Source organism: Oncorhynchus nerka, linkage group LG20 (genome assembly GCF_034236695.1).
Source record: "Oncorhynchus nerka isolate Pitt River linkage group LG20, Oner_Uvic_2.0, whole genome shotgun sequence".
NCBI classification, from domain to species: domain Eukaryota; kingdom Metazoa; phylum Chordata; class Actinopteri; order Salmoniformes; family Salmonidae; genus Oncorhynchus; species Oncorhynchus nerka.
Window position 1 is genome coordinate 13,722,952 of NC_088415.1, and position 24,524 is coordinate 13,747,475.

General features: G+C 41.4%; 1 protein-coding gene across 1 annotated transcript in view; it reads left to right on the forward strand.

The window, feature by feature from the left end:
* The window catches only part of LOC115101848 (plexin A3-like), a 237,838-nt gene that overhangs the window by 87,231 nt on the left and 126,083 nt on the right, over positions 1–24,524 (forward strand). Inside the window, 2 exon segments of the mRNA XM_065005252.1 lie at positions 8,260–8,359; positions 23,861–23,964. Of these exon segments, the coding sequence (XP_064861324.1) occupies positions 8,260–8,359; positions 23,861–23,964 (204 nt within the window).

Below are 24,524 nucleotides of genomic sequence, written 5' to 3' on the forward strand. Positions count from 1 at the left end.
CTGCTCCAGATATTGATATTTTCCATAATAATTCAATATGAGGCACTCCGATGCTTAAGCATGTGTCAAATGATTCCTTATTGATTTGTTTTGTATACAGGATGTGTATTAACATGTATTTATATGTAACTGATTAAAGAAGAGTAGACCCGTCCCGCCGGGCGTAGATGTCAATTCAACATCTATTCTACATTGGTTCAACGTCATTTTATTGAAATGAGGTGGAAACAACGTTGATTTAACTAGTGTGTGCCCAGTGGGTTATTCTCATCTTCTCTAAAGCCGCAGCAATCTGTGGCTGAACTCCTGCACTGAGATGTATGCTTACTAGACAGTACATCCCTCTACAGAGCCTGCCTCCTGCTTATGTCTTTGGTATTCATGAAATTAGAATGAATTGCGGTAGATTCATAATTAATAGGTGACACTGACCGGCAGAGCGTTGCAGGGAGATTAGGCGTGAGTGACACTGACCGGCAGAGCGTTGCAGGGAGATTAGGTGTCAGTGACACTGACCGGCAGAGCGTTGCAGGGAGATTAGGCGTGAGTGACACTGACCGGCAGAGCGTTGCAGGAGATTAGGCGTGAGTGACACTGACCGGCAGAGCGTTGCAGGGAGATTAGGCGTGAGTGACACTGACCGGCAGAGCGTTGCAGGGAGATTAGGCGTGAGTGACACTGACCGGCAGAGCGTTGCAGGGAGATTAGGCGTGAGTGACACTGACCGGCAGAGCGTTGCAGGGAGATTAGGCGTGAGTGACACTGACCGGCAGAGCGTTGCAGGGAGATTAGGCGTGAGTGACACTGACCGGCAGAGCGCTGCAGGGAGATTAGGCGTGAGTGCACCGTAGCCCCATAATAAGCCTCTTGTTGTCATCCCAGGGAGGTAAATACAGTGGATCAAAGATGAACTCCACTGTAGATAGAGCTCTGCTTTTCACACTGGCCCACTTTAAACAATTATGGCAGTTGATGATGCTATTTTCATGCACCAACTTTAACAGTACTGTGCATATACACTGAGTATACAAAACATTGACACCTTCCTAATATTGAGATGCAACCCCCCCCTTTTGCCCTCAGAACAGCCTCAATTCATTGGGGAATGGATTCTACTAGGTGTTGAAAGCACCACAGGGATGCTGGTCCATGTTGACTCCTATGCTTCCCCACAGTTGGCTGGATGTCCGTTGGGTGGTGGACCATCATTGATACATATGGGAAACTGTTGAGCGTGAAAAACCCAGCAACGTTGCAGTTGGTGCGCCTGGTACCTACTACCATGCCCCGTTCAAAAGCACTTAAATCTTTTGTCTTGCCCGTTCACACACTTAACGGCAGACATGCACAATCCATGTCTCAGTTGTCTCAAGGCTAGAACATCCTTCTTTAACCCGTCTCCTCCTCTTGTGCTACACAGATTGAATTGGATTTAACAAGTGACATCAATAAGGGATCATAGCTTTCACCTGGATTCACCTGGTCAATCTTTCATGGAAAGAGCAGGTGTTCCTAATGTTTTGTACACTCATTGTATAATGTTACACCATCATGACTATACATGAAGAGATATGAGCTTAGAACATAGTCTTCAGTGGGCAGCCTGCTTTATTTTACCTCTAATAAAATGTTGGATTTTAGTCTCTTGAATCGACCTCCACTTCAGAGTTGACTTGTTTAATTCCATCCCTTTGTGAGCTGTCTGTCCACAAGGACCTTGTGGGATGTTGCGAGTCGAACCGAGCATCGTGCCAGAGACACAGACTTGAGGGCAGAGGATTATAAAGCGGTGTCGGTGGTGGGATGGTGTGTTTACGCGCTGGCACTTTGCAGCATAAATTAGCATGGGACAGGAAGCGCAGCGCTCGGCATAACACCTCGCCCACCCACAGCCTGCGGCCTGACTCCCTGACACTGGAGACAGAGTCAGAGAGGCAGGGCCTGCCAGGGTTAGCGGTTAGTGCTAATGCTAGTAGCATTCTTCACTGCAGCAGTGCCAGGAACCAGGAACTCAACAGCAACTTGAAAGGCAACGCCATATCCCTTTTTGGCGGGATTGTGTTTTTCTCTGTTACAAAATTCATTTTTAAAGACGATCAAAGGTTAGGTCCTCTCAGAGTCAGCATTTCAGCACTTTAGGAGAGCTGCAGTGAGCTGTGAGGAGATCGTTGTCCATGTCCTTTAAGGAGACAGGGTTAGCATGCAGAGAAAGAGAATGGGCACCTGTGGTACATTGCCCTGAGACATCTGGTCATCTCTTACTGCCAAAGGGAGGGGGAAGGTCACTCATAGGTTGTTCAAGGCAACCTATTAGACTGCATGTTTACGACGAGGGAACGACCATAAATGACGCTCCCCACTGAGTCTGTCCTGAGCCATTTAGTTGCCATCTATAAGCCCTGGGTGATACGTTGAATAAGTTGTCTAGCGCTTAAAGTTTTGAAATGTTTACTAACACTGGTGAACTGACCCACTCTCTCTATCACTGCAGTTTAATAATGAACTGACCCACTCTCTCTCCATCACTGCAGTTTAATAATGAACTGACCCACTCTCTCTATCACTGCAGTTTAATAATGAACTGACCCACTCTCTCTATCACTGCAGTTTAATAATGAACTGACCCACTCTCTCTATCACTGCAGTTTAATAATGAACTGACCCACTCTCTCTCCATCACTGCAGTTTAATAATGAAGACCCACTCTCTCTATCACTTTAATAATGAACTGACCCACTCTCTCTCCATCACTGCAGTTTAATAATGAACTGACTGCCATAATAATGAACTCTCTCTCTATCACTGCAGTTTAATAATGAACTGACCTCTATCACTGCAGTGTAATAATGAACTGACCCTCTATCACTGCAGCATAATAATGAACTGACCCACTCTCTCTATCACTGCAGTATAATAATGAACTGACCCACTCTCTCTCTATCACTGCAGCATAATAATGAACTGACCCACTCTCTCTATCACTGCAGTTTAATAATGAACTGAACCACTCTCTCTATCACTGCAGTTTAATAATGAACTGACCCAGTTTAATAATGAACTGACCCACTCTCTCTATCACTGCAGTATAATAATGAACTGACCCACTCTCTCTCTATCACTGCAGTGTAATAATGAACTGACCCACTCTCTCTCTATAACTGCAGTTTAATAATGTACTGACCCACTCTCTCTCTATCACTGCAGTGTAATAATGAACTGACCCACTCTCTCTATCACTGCAGCATAATAATGAACTGACCCACTCTCTCTATCACTGCAGTATAATAATGAACTGACCCACTCTCTCTCTATCACTGCAGTGTAATAATGAACTGACCCACTCTCTCTATCACTGCAGTTTAATAATGAACTGAACCACTCTCTCTATCACTGCAGTTTAATAATGAACTGACCCACTCTCTCTATCACTGCAGTATAATAATGAACTGACCCACTCTCTCTCTATCACTGCAGTATAATAATGAACTGACCCACTCTCTCTATCACTGCAGTATAATAATGAACTGACCCACTCTCTCTCTATCACTGCAGTTTAATAATGAACTGACCCACTCTCTCTCCATCACTGCAGTTTAATAATGAACTGACCCACTCTCTCTATCACTGCAGCATAATAATGAACTGACCCACTCTCTCTCTATAACTGCAGTTTAATAATGTACTGACCCACTCTCTCTCTATCACTGCAGTGTAATAATGAACTGACCCACTCTCTCTATCACTGCAGCATAATAATGAACTGACCCACTCTCTCTATCACTGCAGTATAATAATGAACTGACCCACTCTCTCTCTATCACTGCAGTTTAATAATGAACTGACCCACTCTCTCTATCACTGCAGTGTAATAATGAACTGACCCACTCTCTCTATCACTGCAGTTTAATAATGAACTGACCCACTCTCTCTATCACTGCAGTTTAATAATGAACTGACCCACTCTCTCTATCACTGCAGTATAATAATGAACTGACCCACTCTCTCTCTATCACTGCAGTATAAGAATGAACTGACCCACTCTCTCTATCACTGCAGTATAATAATGAACTGACCCACTCTCTCTCTATCACTGCAGTTTAATAATGAACTGACCCACTCTCTCTATCACTGCAGTTTAATAATGAACTGACCCACTCTCTCTATCACTGCAGTTTAATAATGAACTGACCCACTCTCTCTATCACTGCAGTTTAATAATGAACTGACCCACTCTCTCTATCACTGCAGTATAATAATGAACTGACCCACTCTCTCTCTATCACTGCAGTTTAATAATGAACTGACCCACTCTCTCTATCACTGCAGTTTAATAATGAACTGACCCACTCTCTCTCTATCACTGCAGTTTAATAATGTACTGACCCATTCTCTCTATCACTGCAGTTTAATAATGAACTGACCCACTCTCTCTATCACTGCAGTTTAATAATGAACTGACCCACTCTCTCTATCACTGCAGTATAATAATGAACTGACCCACTCTCTATCAGTTTAATAATCACTGACCCACTCTCTCTATCACTAAGTTTAATAATGAACTGACCCACTCTCTCTATCACTGCAGTGTAATAATGAACTGACCCACTCTCTCTATCACTGCAGTTTAATAATGAACTGACCCACTCTCTCTATCACTGCAGTTTAATAATGAACTGACCCACTCTCTCTATCACTGCAGTGTAATAATGAACTGACCCACTCTCTCTCTCTATCACTGCAGTTTAATAATGAACTGACCCACTCTCTCTATCACTGCAGTTTAATAATGAACTGACCCACTCTCTCTCCATCACTGCAGTTTAATAATGAACTGACCCACTCTCTCTATCACTGCAGTGTAATAATGAACTGACCCACTCTCTCTATCACTGCAGTGTAATAATGAACTGACCCACTCTCTCTATCACTGCAGTTTAATAATGAACTGACCCACTCTCTCTATCAATGAACTGACCCACTCTCTCTATCACTGCAGTGTAATAATGAACTGACCCACTCTCTCTATCACTGCAGTTTAATAATGAACTGACCCACTCTCTCTATCACTGCAGTTTAATAATGAACTGACCCACTCTCTCTATCACTGCAGTATAATAATGAACTGACCCACTCTCTCTCTCTATCACTGCAGTTTAATAATGAACTGACCCACTCTCTCTATCACTGCAGTTTAATAATGAACTGACCCACTCTCTCTATCACTGCAGTATAATAATGAACTGACCCACTCTCTCTATCACTGCAGTTTAATAATGAACTGACCCACTCTCTCTATCACTGCAGTTTAATAATGAACTGACCCACTCTCTCTCTATCACTTCAGTGTAATAATGAACTGACCCACTCTCTCTATCACTGCAGTTTAATAATGAACTGACCCACTCTCTCTATCACTGCAGTATAATAATGAACTGACCCACTCTCTCTCCATCACTGCAGTTTAATAATGAACTGACCCACTCTCTCTATCACTGCAGTGTAATAATGAACTGACCCACTCTCTCTATCACTGCAGTGTAATAATGAACTGACCCACTCTCTCTATCACTGCAGTTTATCACTGCAGTTTAATAATGAACTGACCCTTTCTCTCTATCACTGCAGTTTAATAATGAACTGACCCACTCTCTCTATCACTGCAGTGTAATAATGAACTGACCCACTCTCTCTATCACTGCAGTTTAATAATGAACTGACCCACTCTCTCTATCACTGCAGTTTAATAATGAACTGACCCACTCTCTCTCTATCACTGCATTTTAATAATGTACTGACCCACTCTCTCTATCACTGCAGTTTAATAATGAACTGACCCAGTCTATCACTGCAGTTTAATAATGAACTGACCCACTCTCTCTATCACTGCAGTTTAATAATGAACTGACCCACTCTCTCTATCACTTCAGTGTAATAATGAACTGACCCACTCTCTCTATCACTGCAGTTTAATAATGAACTGACCCACTCTCTCTATCACTGCAGTATAATAATGAACTGACCCACTCTCTCTATCACTGCAGTTTAATAATGAACTGACCCACTCTCTCTCCATCACTGCAGTTTAATAATGAACTGACCCACTCTCTCTATCACTGCAGTGTAATAATGAACTGACCCACTCTCTCTATCACTGCAGTTTAATAATGAACTGACCCACTCTCTCTCTATCACTGCAGTTTAATAATGTACTGACCCACTCTCTCTATCACTGCAGTGTAATAATGAACTGACCCACTCTCTCTATCACTGCAGTGTAATAATGAACTGACCCACTCTCTCTATCACTGCAGTGTAATAATGAACTGACCCACTCTCTCTATCACTGCAGTGTAATAATGAACTGACCCACTCTCTCTATCACTGCAGTATAATAATGAACTGACCCACTCTCTCTCTATCACTGCAGTTTAATAATGAACTGACCCACTCTCTCTATCACTGCAGTTTAATAATGAACTGACACACTCTCTCTATCACTGCAGTATAATAATGAACTGACCCACTCTCTCTCTATCACTGCAGTTTAATAATGAACTGACCCACTCTCTCTATCACTGCAGTTTAATAATGAACTGACCCACTCTCTCTCTATCACTGCAGTTTAATAATGTACTGACCCATTCTCTCTATCACTGCAGTTTAATAATGAACTGACCCACTCTCTCTATCACTGCAGTATAATAATGAACTGACCCACTCTCTCTCTATCACTGCAGTTTAATAATGAACTGACCCACTCTCTCTATCACTGCAGTTTAATAATGAACTGACCCTCTCTCTCTATCACTGCAGTGTAATAATGAACTGACCCACTCTCTCTATCACTGCAGTGTAATAATGAACTGACCCACTCTCTCTATCACTGCAGTGTAATAATGAACTGACCCACTCTCTCTATCACTGCAGTTTATCACTGCAGTTTAATAATGAACTGACCCTTTCTCTCTATCACTGCAGTTTAATAATGAACTGACCCACTCTCTCTATCACTGCAGTGTAATAATGAACTGACCCACTCTCTCTATCACTGCAGTTTAATAATGAACTGACCCACTCTCTCTATCACTGCAGTGTAATAATGAACTGACCCACTCTCTCTATCACTGCAGTATAATAATGAACTGACCCACTCTCTCTCTCTCTATCACTGCAGTTTAATAATGAACTGACCCACTCTCTCTATCACTGCAGTTTAATAATGAACTGACCCACTCTCTCTCTATCACTGCAGTTTAATAATGTACTGACCCACTCTCTCTATCACTGCAGTTTAATAATGAACTGACCCACTCTCTCTATCACTGCAGTTTAATAATGAACTGACCCACTCTCTCTATCACTTCAGTGTAATAATGAACTGACCCACTCTCTCTATCACTGCAGTTTAATAATGAACTGACCCACTCTCTCTATCACTGCAGTTTAATAATGAACTGACCCACTCTCTCTATCACTGCAGTATAATAATGAACTGACCCACTCTCTCTATCACTGCAGTTTAATAATGAACTGACCCACTCTCTCTATCACTGCAGTTTAATAATGAACTGACCCACTCTCTCTCTATCACTGCAGTTTAATAATGTACTGACCCATTCTCTCTATCACTGCAGTTTAATAATGAACTGACCCACTCTCTCTATCACTGCAGTATAATAATGAACTGACCCACTCTCTCTCTATCACTGCAGTTTAATAATGAACTGACCCACTCTCTCTATCACTGCAGTTTAATAATGAACTGACCCACTCTCTCTATCACTGCAGTGTAATAATGAACTGACCCACTCTCTCTATCACTGCAGTTTAATAATGAACTGACCCACTCTCTCTATCACTGCAGTGTAATAATGAACTGACCCACTCTCTCTATCACTGCAGTTTAATAATGAACTGACCCACTCTCTCTATCACTGCAGTTTAATAAATGGATTCAGACCTCGTGTCAGGAAATGATTTAGTAGTTGAAGCACGGATGTGTCCCAAAACCCATTCAAATTGTGAGCAATACATTTCCACTTTCTGTTGAATTTCATATCTTACGTAAACTAAACGGTATCACGACAAGTTCATGGTTACGGCTGGGATTTAGATTTGGGGATTTAGATTTGTTTGACCCTCGCGTCGCATCTGTATGCGTAAAAAAGATTGAGAAGGTGAGGAAAGCACAGTGAACAGTGCCTGTGTGAGTCTGAAAGTGTGTTGAATAAAGATGATAAGCTCAGTTGTGTTCTGCAGGTCAGCCGGTTACCTGTGGAGAGCTGTGGCCAGTACACCACCTGTAAAACCTGTCTGGGCTCTGGAGACCCCCACTGTGGATGGTGTGTACTTCACAACAAGTAAGTGGCTCACTTTACATATGCTCTTATCTTCTCTGTGGGTAGATGAACTTATTGGGAAAACAAATAGTGTGGTTGTTTTAGTGTGATCAAGTTGCCTCAGTCGATACCAACTATATGAGAATGAATTGATTCCTGAGCGACTGCACAGATTTCCAAGGTGACATTTTGATACCAATCAAAGGGAGAATAAAATGGCTCTGTTAAACATCAGGAGGCCAGATGCTGTTGGAAAGTAGCAGTAATACATCTGGTAGATGCTGAACTTTTAATGGACCACTGAGAGGTTCGGGGTTCAGCCAAACTAGTGGGAAGCTGCGTGCTGTTACCCAGTCCACCTGGTCCGCTCCATACAGGAAGTGACAGGTGACAGCTGCCCCAAATGTGCTCCTTCCTGTTGACCCTTTTGGGCTGACCCTTAGGCAGCAGCTGGTAGGTCGGAGCTCAGGAAATGTCTGGATATTGCTGGCCCTCTGCCACTCCTCCCTCACTCCCTCACTTGTCATCAGGCACATTTTTCCTCCAGTCCCACTGTAAATGAATTGGCTGGGAACATCATGAGAGAGTGCTGTGTCCTGTCACGGGGGAGAAGGGAAGCCTGCGAAGGGGGAAGCATGTGTGGCTGTATAGTGTACCCTTTATTGAGTGTAATGGCCACAATATGGAGGGGTTTTCTCTGACATAGGCCATGATTAATGGAAAAACAAAGTAACTCTAAAGGTAGGGAAATAAAGGGGACAGGAAATTGAAGCACATGCCTTTTAAACAGCAAGCTATGGGTTTTATATGAATTATAGAAAGTCCAGAAATTGTTTCATTATGTGACATTTCTCACACCAAGGCCTGGTGTCAGCAGTCCAATGTTTCCCCTGTGTTGCATATCTAGATAATGTTCAGAGGTAGATGAAAATATTTTTCTGAGCCTAGGACCTCAATGACGACCATTGTGGAATTTTCATTCAGTCCTTTATCAAGATAACAATATTTAATTAAGATTAGAATCTGGGACTGATAATGGAATAATTTGCATAGATATTTGCCAAACTAGTTTGAAAATGATAATTCTCTGCATAGCAATGCAGTATTCCGCGCAAATGTTTTTTTTTTACACAAACTTGTGACAACCACTGCACAGCACAATTAGTGTGAGATCAGGCAAAGTGATGAGAAGATTGAATGGCTAAATTGTGCCCGATTCACATGTCAAACCTCTGTTCCTCTCTGGTGAAGCGACATCCCAGAGTGACACAATCCTCTTCTATTTCCATCCTCTCCGGTTCAGCACCTTTATGTGGCTTCAACCTGCTGTCTGTCTGTCAGGTTGCCTGTCTGTCTGTCTGTCTGTCTGTCTGTCTGTCTGTCTGTCTGTCTGTCTGTCTGTCTGTCTGTCTGTCTGTCTGTCTGTCTGTCTGTATGTCTGTCTGTCTGTCTGTCTGTCAGGCTGTCTGTCAGGCTGTCTGTCAGGCTGTCTGTCTGTCAAGCTGTCTGTCAGGCTGTCTGTCAGGCTGTATGTCTGTCTGTCAGGCTGTATGTCTGTCTGTCAAGCTGTCTGTCAGGCTCTGTCAGGCTGTCTGTCAGGCTGTATGTCTGTCTGTCAGGCTGTCTGTCAGGCTGTATGTCTGTCTGTCAGGCTGTCTGTCAGGCTCTCTGTTTTTTCTGTCTGTATGTCTACTTGAACCCCTCTGATGCTTAAACAGAGAAAGAAAGGGATGTTTATTGAGTCAGATTGAGATGGGTGACATTCGTTCTGTGGGACAACACACACACTCAGGTCAGGTCACATGATCAGTGGAATCTGAATGTTGGGGCTCATGAGAAACAGAGAGCAGGGTATTGTTCATCCTAGCAAGATGCAGGCCAGGCCAGGCAACCTCAGACTGCTCATTCATGTACAGGCGCGAGCTCAAATTACTCCAATGACTCGCTTCCATGGACCACAATGGGCATCTCCTATTCAACCCCAGTCAATGAGCCACGTTTTCAGACAGCACACACTTTACTTGGTGCTTAACTTTAGATTGTATTTCATTTTTGGGGGTTTCTGACCGGACTACTAAAACTCAATGTGGTTTCTTCAATATCTTCGATATGACCTTTTCTAGGCCAGTGGATGTGGTCACAGGTCCTGAAATGAAACTAATAATATACTGACTTTTGTAAAGCATACTGACCTTTATGATTCCTGTGGGGATATAGCTTTTTGACCATGAGGTAGCCACTTCAGCGGAGTTACATTAAACAGTAATGCCAGGGGGGGTGTGGCTGACACTGCCTGACATTGCCAAGGTGCGGCCGTTTCTCTCTCAGGCGGATACAGAGAGACTCATCCATTATTTTATTTCAAGCAGGTTTGACTACTGTAATGCTCTCCTGTCTGGTCTACCCAAGAAAGCCATTGATCAACTGCAAAACATACAGAATGCTGCAGCTTGGCTACTGACCAAGACCAGACGACGAGCACACATTACACTGAAGTCTTTTCACTGGTTGCCTGTGAGTTTTAGAATTAATTTTAGGATACTTCTGTTGGTTTTTTAATCAATCCATGATTGTGCACCCCAACACATCAGACATGTTTTTAAGTTCTGTATCCAGTAGGTCCCTCAGGTCCTCTGGCCTTTTAACTATCCCAAAGCCTAGGACCAAGAGGCATGGAGAGACAGCCTTTTAACTATCCCAAAGCCTAGGACCAAGAGGCATGGAGAGGCAGCATTTAGTTACTACAGTATGACCCCAGCCTCTGGAAAAGCCTGCCAGAGAACCTGAGGGGAGCCCAAACTGTGGAAATATTTCAAAGAGATCTTAAAACAATTTTTTTTTGCTTTGATTTTCCTCGGGGTGCTTTTTAGTTGTTCAGTTTGTGTCATTCTTTAGTTTTTTGTGTTGTAAATATTTCACCTTTTATTTCATTGTTTTTCATTTATTTTATTTCCTGTAAAGCACATTGCATTGCATTCCATGTCTGTATAAATAAAACTCTATAAATGTGCTGTATAAATATAGCTCTATAAATGTGCTGTATAAATAAAGCTTGATTTGATAAATAAAGCTTGGTTTGGTATATGGCCAATATACCACGGCTAAGGGCTGTTCTTAGGCACAAAGCGTAGTGCCTGGATATACAGCCCTTAGACGTGGTATATTGGCCATATGCCACAAACCCCCGAGGAGCCTTATTGCTATTATAAACTGGTTACCAGCATAATTACAACAGTAAACAAGTTTTTTGCATCATAGCCATGGTATATTGTCTGATTTTACCACGGCATTCTGCCAATCAACATCCAGGACCCAAACGACCTGGTTTATAATTCAGTGTTTACCACAGATGTCTACAATGGCCCCATTCACCTCCTTGCTCTCATTTCACGGTTAGAGAGCTTTATTTTGGTACGTCGATGTGACATAACTCTCAAGACCTCATTTAAATCACTTATCAATTTGAATGCACTGCCTGATTTATGACTTTTCATATGAAAGCTGTGGTGGGTGTCACCATGTGCTCCTCTCATCTGTAATATATACATTTATCAAAGCACTTATCGCTTGTCGTGTTACTGTCTTGACACATATGGGAGTGATGCTCCGAAAAAAAGATTTGGGGAAATTTAGGGGGGTTGTTAAATCTTAATTCTTAATCTGTGTTGCCAGAGCTCTCCTTCCCTTGGGGAGATGGTGGCCATGGATGGCTCTTCAATGGATGGCTCTTCAAAAATACAAATAAAAGCCAAACACACTCTGGATTGGGAGACTAGCTTTGACCTGCTTCCTTTCTTTTACCTGTTGTTGTCTGGGCTTTGTCTGCTATTCCCCCGGCGCTCTTTAGCCTCTAGCCATCACGCCATCATGTTAGTGGAGCCAGGGTAGAGGAGGGAAAAAAACTAAGTGCACCCTGGGAAATGGTCTGTGTCCATGGCAACAACAGGAAACTGGAAGATGGACTTGCAGTGTGATTCAAATCAGGCTTATTTTGTGTATTTCTCTGCTACTGTATCTGTTGAGGGGGCCCTTGGTTAGAGTGTCTCATGTCATTTATCTTGTGGAAACACCCCTTACTCAAGATACTTCATTAATGTTCTATAAACGATGAAACCTCTGCCTTCATTTAAATATAACTGGGATTGTCAGCGTATTCTTTTAATTAGAGCAACTTTTATTACACGAAACTATCATTTGCCATGTTTGCTGTCTTGATAAATGTCTTTCTTTAATCCAGCATTTGCAGAACCCAAATGCACATTCTGAACATGTATTTGAGGGACGGTGGTTCAGATGAACATGGTTGAAGGTTATAGTAAAAAGAACAGTAAAAAAGCTGGCGATAAGTGACTGTCCTGTCAATATGGTTTCACCTCTTCAGCAGACTTGAGCGTCTCTTGTGTCGTCTTTCTCACTAATCAAAGTCAACTAGATAATTAACCCAGACCCTTAGAGGCAGTTACGGGCCCACCCTCCCCAATATCAATTAATGTGCTCAATTGATCCTTGATCCTGTCTCTGTGTCCCAGTGCTTCCCAGTTAACCCCAACACTCCCATTTGAATGATGTAATGCCATTATCATTAGATCATTTACATGTGTTATGAAAGGCTTTTTTCTTCTGCTTTGTCCAATGAATGATTTGAACAAGGTGAATCTCTGCCTTTTAGAGTCAGAATCAACAGGGAGCTCTAAACATAATGTGATTTAGACTATCGTGTGAACATATATCCTTGGATTCATTTGACTTTGAGGATACGGAATAAGGGCAGGGTAATAGAATTTGTGAAACCTGAAATGGTGAATTGCCGTAAGGAATGACTCAATTTGAACTGAGAAAAAAAAGAAGAAAAAAAAAAGAACGCTAGTTGAAATGAAGTGATATGCTCACATTAGCCCTTTCTCTTAGGGTTAATGTGACCGCCCAATCTCCCGTTTCTCACCCACGTTCCTCGGGCCTCTAGCACCTCGCTACATTCTCATCTGACAGTTTATAGCCCTATTTCACTTGATCATATATTACAGAGGCCTCATCACCTGCTAATTGAAGATGTGGTGAGTCCATTTTGTCCCCACAGAGAACAGAAGATGAACCTCACTAATGCAGGTCCTTGATCCCCTGACTTTCTCATGGCGTCATGGTGGGGCTGAGAGAGAGAGGGAGAGAGAGAGAGCGGGAGAGAGAGAGAGCCTTCACCCCAGGGGGACAACGTTTCACCATAAATCACATATCTGCCATTCCACTAGGAAGAGGCCTGCAGTGTAATTGAATGAAATCTAATTTCTGGGAACTGAAGGAGAAGATATGACAAAGCAACAGAAAGAATCCCAGTGATCTGAATGGTTGGTGGCTTGTGAGGAGACACCACAGTTCCACTTACTGTACAGAGAACAGTCTTGTCTGGTGCTAGGCCCTGCATTTTTAATTAAGCCTACCCCCATTCTGTCCCCAGACATATGGCTTTAATTAGAAGTAAACAAATCATTAATGGTGTGTTGCGTCTTGGGTGAAAAACAGCCCTGGAACTTCAGCGGCTTCTTAATTCTTTTAGAAGTGGTTCCTCTAAAGGAAAATAAAAGAACTTTCCTTCCACAGACGATCCAAATTCAATTATCACACGCTTAAGTTGAATGGTAACCTTCAAATCACCATTTCTGCTTCACTGCTTCTGCTTTCTCACATTTAATGGCTTGTATAATATAAGTAGGCATGTGATACATTTCAGGCTTGTATAATATAAGTAGGCATGTGATACATTTCAGGCTTGTATAATATAAGTAGGCATGTGATACATTTCAGGCTTGTATAATATAAGTAGGCATGTGATACATTTCAGGCTTGTATAATATAAGTAGGCATGTGATACATTTCAGGCTTGTATAATATAAGTAGGCATGTGATACATTTCAGGCTTGTATAATATAAGTAGGCATGTGATACATTTCAGGCTTGTATAATATAAGTAGGCATGTGATACATTTCAGGCTTGTATAATATAAGTAGGCATGTGATACATTTCAGGCTTGTATAATATAAGTAGGCATGTGATACATTTCAGGCTTGTATAATATAAGTAGGCATGTGATACATTTCAGGCTTGTATAATATAAGTAGGCATGTGATACATTTCAGGCTTGTATAATATAAGTAGGCATGTGATACATTTCAGGAAAGGCTTTTTCTTCTGCTTTGTCCAATGAATGATTTGAACAAGGCTTTAGAGTGAATCAACTTGTATAATATAAGTAGGCATGTGATACATTTCAGGCTTGTATAATATAAGTAGGCATGTGATACATTTCAGGCTTGTATAATATAAGTAGGCATGTGATACATTTCAGGCTTGTATAATATAAGTAGGCATGTGATACATTTCAGGCTTGTATAATATAAGTAGGCATGTGATACATTTCAGGCTTGTATAATATAAGTAGGCATGTGATACATTTCAGGCTTGTATAATATAAGTAGGCATGTGATACATTTCAGGCTTGTATAATATAAGTAGGCATGTGATACATTTCAGGCTTGTATAATATAAGTAGGCATGTGATACATTTCAGGCTTGTATAATATAAGTAGGCATGTGATACATTTCAGGCTTGTATAATATAAGTAGGCATGTGATACATTTCAGGCTTGTATAATATAAGTAGGCATGTGATACATTTCAGGCTTGTATAATATAAGTAGGCATGTGATACATTTCAGGCTTGTATAATATAAGTAGGCAAGAACTTTCCTTCCACAGCGTGATACATTTCAGGCTTGTATAATATAAGTAGGCATGTGATACATTTCAGGCTTGTATAATATAAGTAGGCATGTGATACATTTCAGGCTTGTATAATATAAGTAGGCATGTGATACATTTCAGGCTTGTATAATATAAGTAGGCATGTGATACATTTCAGGCTTGTATAATATAAGTAGGCATGTGATACATTTCAGGCTTGTATAATATAAGTAGGCATGTGATACATTTCAGGCTTGTATAATATAAGTAGGCATGTGATACATTTCAGGCTTGTATAATATAAGTAGGCATGTGATACATTTCAGGCTTGTTTTTCTTGCCAGTATTTTTTCCATTGATGTTTATTTTTCCTTATATTACATTTTCATCACTTTATAGTATTTGATGTAATAGTTTTTGGTGATGGTGTTAATGGAGATTGTAGGGAAGTGGTGCTGTCATCCTCGACCCTGTTCTATCTGATACTCTGCTTTGCTCTGTCTGTCTCAATGTGAGATGATCCCTAGTCGTGTGCAGTAATATCCTGTGGCTTATTGGTTGGTGCATAAGCAGGAGTTTTTATTGGTGATAATCCTCAGCCACTTTCAGTGCAGCTGTCAAGCTTAAAGGAAAACTCCATCCAAAAGCTATCTTTTGGTATTTGTATCATTCATCCATTTTTGATATAGTCCCAAAATGTTTTGGATGTCAGCAATCAAGTTTTCAAGATAAGTAAACATTCAAACAAGTCATCAAGATATATAACTTTCAAAATACAGAAATACAGTCTGTATGACTATTGAACCGAAACCAGAATATAGTTTTGGGGGTGGAATTTTCCTTTAAAGCGGCAATTAGCAGTCAAAACAATAAAGTTTTTCCCCCTGCCACTGAGGGATGGGGCTGGAGAAATACAACCATTCTCAAGTTCATAAACAGAGCTATTGATGAAAGGACTGACCATCCATGATATCAAAATGATATATTTGAGTCTCTAGAGTGCTTGTTTACATTTACATTGTTTACAATCATTGGAGTAAAACAAGCTTATATTTTGGGTTCTGATGGGGTACGACAGTTGAACTAAGCTCATGAGGCATTTGCAATTTATATTCTTCAAGATTCAATGGGTTTATATAATTAGTTTATAAGTTAATAAATGAATATAGCGAAATGCAGATCGCCCCTTTAACCACTACACTGACAGTAACGCCATGTTTAACAAATGTGTTGCTGTTATAAATGTTTTAATATCAGGCTGCTCCTTAGAATCTGTTTGGAGAGAAATTGGACATTTTCTTCCACAGCAGATAATAGCAGGTTTAAAACCACTTCAAGCGGAGATCCCGCTAACGGGATCAAATTCGACAACATCCGGTGAAATCGGAGGGCGCCAAATTCAAAATGCAAAATCGTAATATTAAACATTCATGAAAATACAAGTGTCATACATGATTCTTTAGCATAGAATCTTGGTAATCGAACTGCATTGTCAGATTTCAAAAAGGCTTTACGGCGAAAGCATAGCATTTGATTGTCTGAGGACAGCACCTCACATTAGCATATTTTTCAAACCAGCACAGGCGTCACGAAATAACAAATAGCGATAAAATAAATCACTTACTTTTGAATATCTTCCTCTGTTTGCAATCAAAAGGGTCCCAGCTAAATAATAACTGGTTGTTTTGTTCGATAAAGTCCTTTATATCCCAAAAACGCCATTTAGTTGTCGCCACTGAATTCACTAATCCAGTCCTTCAACATGCATACAAAGGATTCCAAAAATTTACCAGCAAAGTTCGTCCAAACGAGTCAAACAATGTTTTTTATTAGCCCTCAGGTTGTCTAATATCTAAATAAATTAGAATATTTCAGACGGAGATTACTATGGTCAATAGCAAAGGAAAAGAACAAAGAGCGCGCCCACGTTCACGCACTCAAAAGACTACTTTTGCCCCAGCGCTCAACTTGGAACGACTACAAATACATCTTCATTTTTCAAAAAAACAAGCCTAAAACCTTGTATGAAGACTGCAGTTCCTATGGCTTCCAGTAGATGTCAACAATCTGGGAGGCGGAAATTACATCTTTCAAAAGCATTGCATTGGAAGTCATTCTGAGCTCCAAAAAAATATTCCCGGGTGGATTCTCCTCGGGTTTTCGCCTGCTATATCAATTATGTTATACTCAGAGACATTATTTTAACAGTTTTATAAACTTCAGCGTGTTTTCTATCCAATTCTACCAATTACATACATATCCTAGCTTCTGGGCCTGAGTAACACACAGTTTACTTTGGGCACGTCAGACAGGCAGCAATTCTGGAAACTAGCCTTACTCGCAGAGAGGTTAAAATAAAACCGCAATGAGAGAGAGAATGGCTGCTATGTGGCATTAACCTGAGATGTTCTGGCTTCAATAGGAATATATGAAACAATTGTTTCCAATAATCTATGTGGTCCTGTATGGCTCAGTTGGTAGAGCATGGCATGTGGGTTCGATTCCCGCGGCCACCCGTAGGTAAAATGTATGCACGGATGACTGTAAATCGCTTTGGATAAGATCTGTCACATGGAATGACGCTTGAGAGACGAAACAGGTATGGGGAGTAAAACATTTAATAAATAACGGACATGAAATAAGACAGGAATAGCGTCAGCATACAAGAAAATAAAGACAAAAAACAATCAGAGCGGGAGCAGACGTGACAAAAATCGTCTGCTAAACGGTATATATTATTATTATTATATACAGTTGGAAGTTTACGTACACTTAGGTTGGAGTCATTAAAACTCATTGTTCAACCACTCCACAAATTTCTTGTTAACAAGCTATAGTTTTGTCAAGTCGGTTAGGACATCTACTTTGTGCATTACACAAGTCATTTTTCCAACAATTGTTTACAGACAGATTATTTCACTTATAATTCACTGTATCACAAATCCAGTGGGTCAGAAGTTTACATACACTGAGTTGACTGTGCCTTTAAACAGCTTGGAAAATTCCAGAAAAGGTTGTCATGGCTAATTGACCTAATTTGAGTCAATTGAAGGTGTAGCTGTGGATGTATTTCAAGGCCTACCTTCAAACTCAGTGCCTCTTTGCTTGACATCATGGGAAAATCAAAAGAAATCAGCCAAGACCTCAGAAAACCTGAAAGGCCGCTCAGCAAGGAAGAACACACTGCTCCAAAACCGCCATAAAAAAGCCAGACTACGGTTTACAACTGCACATTGGGACAAAGATTGTACTTTCTGGATAAATGTCCTCTGGTCTGATGAAACAAAAATAGAACTGTTTGGCCATAATGACCATCGTTATGTTTGGAGGAAAAGGGGTGAAGCTTGCAAGCCGAGGAACACCATCCCAACCGTGACGCACGGGGGGGCAGCATCATGTTGTGGGGGTGCTTTGCTGCAGGAGTGACAGGTGCACTTCACAAAATAGATGTCATCATGAGGTAGGAAAATGATGGGGATTAATTGAAGCAACATCTCAAGACATCAGTCAGATAGTTAAAGCTTGGTCGCAAATGGGTCTTCCAATTGGACAATGACCCCAAGCATACTTCCAAGGTTGAGGCAAAATGGCTTCAGGACAACAAAGTCAAGGTATTGGAGTGGCCATCACAAAGCCCTGACCTCAATCCTTTAGAACATTTGTGGGCTGAACTGAAAAAGTGTGTGCGAGTAAGGAGGCCTACAAACCTGACTCAGTTACACCAGCTCTGTCAGGAGGAATGGGCCAAAATTCACCCAATTTATTGTTTGACCCAAGTTAAACAATGTAAAGGCAATGCTACCAAATTCTAATTGAGTGTCTGTAAACTTCTGACCCACTGAGAATGTGATGAAAGAAATAAAAGCTGAAATAAATCATTCTCTCTTCTATTATTCTGACATTTCACATTCTTAAAATAAAGTGGTGATCCTAACTGACCTAAGACAGGTCACTCTTACTAGGATTAAATGTCAGGAATTGTGAAAAACTGAGTTTTAATGTATTTGGCTAAGGTGTATGTAAACATTCGACATCAACTGTATTATCCAGACCCCGATGAGTCAATTATCAGAATAAAAGTTTCTGCTATGCAGCATTAAGCGAACCATTTGGAAGTTGGCTACAAAAACAACTTTGAACTCAGCATGGCTCAGCATATTTCAAATGTTTTCAAAATATTTTCCTAAATGTGTGTTCATGATATACACTGGTATCATTTGTGTGCTTCTGCTCATACCCAACCTGCTCTTTGAGGCCAACTCAGTCATTTGTTACACCTAAAGCTTATTCCTGAAGTTACGAATTTGTCTCAGATTCCCAGGGCTCTGTTGGACAATGGAGTGCATTCATTTTTACCCAGTAATACGGCTGTGTAGTGCATTGAGCTGAATGTTACCCAGTAATACTGCTGTGTACTGTACTGAGCTGAATGTTACCCAGTAATACTGCTGTGTACTGTACTGAACTGAATGTTACCCAGTAATACGGCTGTGTAGTGCATTGAGCTGAATGTTACCCAGTAATACGGCTGTGTACTGTACTGAGCTGAATGTTACCCAGTAATACGGCTGTGTACTGTACTGAATGTTACCCAGTAATACGACTGTGTACTGTACTGAGCTGAATGTTACCCAGTAATACGGCTGTGTACTGAGCTGAATGTTACCCAGTAATACTGCTGTGTACTGAGCTGAATGTTACCCAGTAATATGGCTGTGTACTGTATTGAGCTGAATGTTACCTAGTAATACGGCTGTGTACTGTACTGAGCTGAATGTTACCCAGTAATACTGCTGTGTACTGAGCTGAATGTTACCCAGTAATATGGCTGTGTACTGTATTGAGCTGAATGTTACCCAGTAATATGGCTGTGTACTGTACTGAGCTGAATGTTACCCAGTAATACGGCTGTGTATTGAGCTGAATGTTACCCAGTAATACGGCTGTGTATTGAGCTGAATGTTACCCAGTAATACGGCTGTGTATTGAGCTGAATGTTACCCAGTAAGTAATACGGCTGTGTACTGTACTGAGCTGAATGTTACCCAGTAATACGGCTGTGTACTGTACTGAGCTGAATGTTACCCAGTAATACGGCTGTGTACTGAGCCGAATGTTACGCAGTAATACGGCTGTGTACTGTACTGAGCTGAATGTTACCCAGTAATACGGCTGTGTACTGAGCTGAATGTTACCCAGTAATACGGCTGTGTACTGTACTGAACTGAATGTTACCCAGTAATGAGCTGAATGGCTGGCTGTGTACTGTACTGAGCTGAATGTTACCCAGTAATACAGCTGTGTACTGTACTGAGCTGAATGTTACCCAGTAATATACGAGCTGTGTACTGTACTGAGCTGAATGTTACCCAGTAATATGACTGTGTACTGTACTGAGCTGAATGTTACCCAGTAATACGGCTGTGTACTGAGCTGAATGTTACCCAGTAATACGGCTGAGTGACTGTACTGAGCTGAATGTTACCCAGTAATGTTACGGCTGTGTACTGTACTGAGCTGAATGTTACCCAGTAATACGGCTGTGTACTATACTGAGCTGAATGTTACCCAGTAACGGCTGTGTACTGTACTGAGCTGAATGTTACCCAGTAATACTGTACTGACTGAATGCTGTGTACTGAGCTGAATGTTACGCAGTAATACGGCTGTGTACTGTACTGAGCTGAATGTTACCCAGTAATACGGCTGTGTACTGAGCTGAATGTTACCCAGTAATACGGCTGTGTACTGAGCTGAATGTTACCCAGTAATACGGCTGTGTACTGAGCTGAAAGTTACCCAGTAATACGGCTGTGTACTGTACTGAACTGAATGTTACCCAGTAATACCAGTAATACTACTGTGGAATGTTGTACTGTACTGAGCTGAATGTTACCCAGCTGAGCTGAATGTTACGGCTGTGTACTGTACTGAGCTGAATGTTACCCAGTAATACGGCTGTGTACTGAGCTGAATGTTACCCAGTAATACTGTGTGAGCTGTACTGAGCTGAATGTTACCCAGTAATATGACTGTGTACTGTACTGAGCTGAATGTTACCCAGTAATACGGCTGTGTACTGAGCTGAATGTTACCCAGTAATACGGCTGTGTACTGTACTGAGCTGAATGTTACCCAGTAATACGGCTGTGTACTGTACTGAGCTGAATGTTACCCAGTAATACGACTGTGTACTGTACTGAGCTGAATGTTACCCAGTAATACTGCTGTGTACTGTACTGAGCTGAATGTTACCCAGTAATACGGCTGTGTACTGTACTGAGCTGAATGTTACCCAGTAATACGGCTGTGTACTGTACTGAGCTGAATGTTACCCAGTAATACTGCTGTGTACTGTATTGAGCTGAATGTTACCCAGTAATACGGCTGTGTACTGAGCTGAATGTTACGCAGTAATACGGCTGTGTACTGTACTGAGCTGAATGTTACCCAGTAATACGGCTGTGTACTGAGCTGAATGTTACCCAGTAATACGGCTGTGTACTGAGCTGAATGTTGAATGTTAATACGGCTGTGTACTGAGCTGAATGTTACCCAGTAATACGGCTGTGTACTGTACTGAGCTGAATGTTACCCAGTAATACGGCTGTGTACTGTACTGAGCTGAATGTTACCCAGTAATACGGCTGTGTACTGTACTGAGCTGAATGTTACCCAGTAATACGGCTGTGTACTGTACTGAGCTGAATGTTACCCAGTAATATGACTGTGTACTGTACTGAGCTGAATGTTACCCAGTAATACGGCTGTGTACTGTACTGAGCTGAATGTTACCCAGTAATACGGCTGTGTACTGTACTGAGCTGAATGTTACCCAGTAATACGGCTGTGTACTGTACTGAGCTGAATGTTACCCCCTGTGTACTGTACTGAGCTGAATGTTACGGCTGTGTACTGTACTGAGCTGAATGTTACCCAGTTACGGCTGTGTACTGTACTGAGCTGAATGTTACCCAGTAATACGGCTGTGTACTGTACTGAGCTGAATGTTACCCAGTAATACGGCTGTGTACTGTACTGAGCTGAATGTTACCCAGTAATACGGCTGTGTACTGAGCTGAATGTTACCCAGTAATACGGCTGTGTACTGTACTGAGCTGAATGTTACCCAGTACGGCTGTGTATACGGCTGTGTACTGAGCTGAATGTTACCCAGTAATACGGCTGTGTACTGAGCTCAGCTGAATGTTACCCAGTAATAACTGAGCTGAATGTTACCCAGTAATACGGCTGTGTACTGTACTGAGCTGAATGTTAATGCTGTGTACTGAGCTGAATGTTACCCAGTAATACGGCTGTGTACTGTACTGAGCTGAATGTTACCCAGTAATACGGCTGTGTACTGTACTGAGCTGAATGTTACCCAGTAATACGGCTGTGTACTGTACTGAGCTGAATGTTACCCAGTACGGCTGTGTACTGTACTGAGCTGAATGTTACTGTACTGTACTGAGCTGAATGTTACCCAGTAATACGGCTGTGTACTGAGCTGAATGTTACCCAGTAATACGGCTGTGTGGCTGTGTACTGTACTGAGCTGAATGTTACCCAGTAATACGGCTGTGTACTGTACTGAGCTGAATGTTACCCAGTAATACGGCTGTGTACTGAGCTGAATGTTACCCAGTAATACGGCTGTGTACTGTACTGAGCTGAATGTTACCCAGTAATATGACTGTGTACTGTACTGAGCTGAATGTTACCCAGTAATACGGCTGTGTACTGAGCTGAATGTTACCCAGTACGGCTGTGTACTGAGCTGTTGTACTGTACTGAGCTGAATGTTACCCAGTTACTGGCTGATTGTACTGTACTGAGCTGAATGTTACCCTCGGCTGTGTACTGTACTGAGCTGAATGTTACCCAGGCTGTGTACTGACTGAAGGATGTTACCCAGCGGCTGTGACTGTACTGAGCTGAATGTTACCCAGTAATAGCTGTGTGAGCTGTTACCCAGTAATAGCATTTCAACACAGAGCTGAATGTTACCCAGTAATCTGTGTACTGAGCTGAATGTTACGCATTACGGCTGTGTACTGTACTGAGCTGAATGTTACCCAGTAATACGGCTGTGTACTGAGCTGAATTTTACCCAGTAATACGGCTGTGTACTGAGCTCAGCTGAATGTTACCCACTGTAATGGACGGCTGTGTACTGAGCTGAATGTTACCCAGTAATTACAGGCTGTAAACTGAGCTGAATGTTCACACCAGAGCTGAAAACATGACGGCTGTGTATTGAGCTTATCAGTAATATGGCTGTGACACTGAGCTGAATCACAACACTATTTAATCACAGTAATACGGCTGTGTACTGAGCAATGCTATTTAATCACTGAAACACGGCTGTGACTGTACTGAGCTGAATGTTACCCAGTAATACGGCTGTGTACTGAGCTGAATGTTCACAATATGGCTGTGTACTGAGCTGAGCTGAATTTAATCACAACTGTGTACACTGAGCTGAAACGGCTGTGTACTGAGCTGAATTTACCCAATACGGCTGTGTACAACATACGGCTGTGTACTGAGCTGAATGTTCACAACACTATGTACTTAATCAGCTGAATGTTACCCACAATGCTGTGTACTGTACTAATCACAAATGCTGTGTACTGTACTGAGCTAATCACAACACGGCTATTTAATCACAACACGGCTGTGTACTGAGCTGAATGTTAATACAGCTGTGTACTGAGCTGAGCTGGCATTTAAGCTAAGAACAGCATGTAATATTTAATCACAACTGACCTCATTGTGTTTTAATGTTCCAGACAGGAGGCCTGTGATACTAGCTAATTTCAACACAAGCTAGATCATGGACATTAGTTTAATAACAACATATCTGTGACCTCTAAGTCCACTCAGGCAATTACAGGCTGTAAAAAAAACAACTGTGTTCACACCAGAGAAAAACATGACGGTAGCTTATCACAACATGACACTAGCTAATCACAACACTATTTAATCACAACACAATGCTATTTAATCACAACATGACACTAGCTAATCACAACACTATTTAATCACAACACAATGCTATTTAATCACAACATGACACTAGCTAATCACAACACGATGCTATTTAATCACAACATGACACTAGCTAATCACAACACTATTTAATCACAACACAATGCTATTTAATCACAACATGACACTAGCTAATCACAACACTATTTAATCACAACACAATGCTATTTAATCACAACATGACACTAGCTAATCACAACACTATTTAATCACAACACAATGCTATTTAATCACAACATGATACTAGCTAATCACAACACGATGCTATTTAATCACAACATGACACTAGCTAATCACAACACGAGTGCTATTTAATCACAACATGACACTAGCTAATCACAACACGCTGCTATTTAATCACAACACGATGCTATTTAATCACAACACGATGCTAT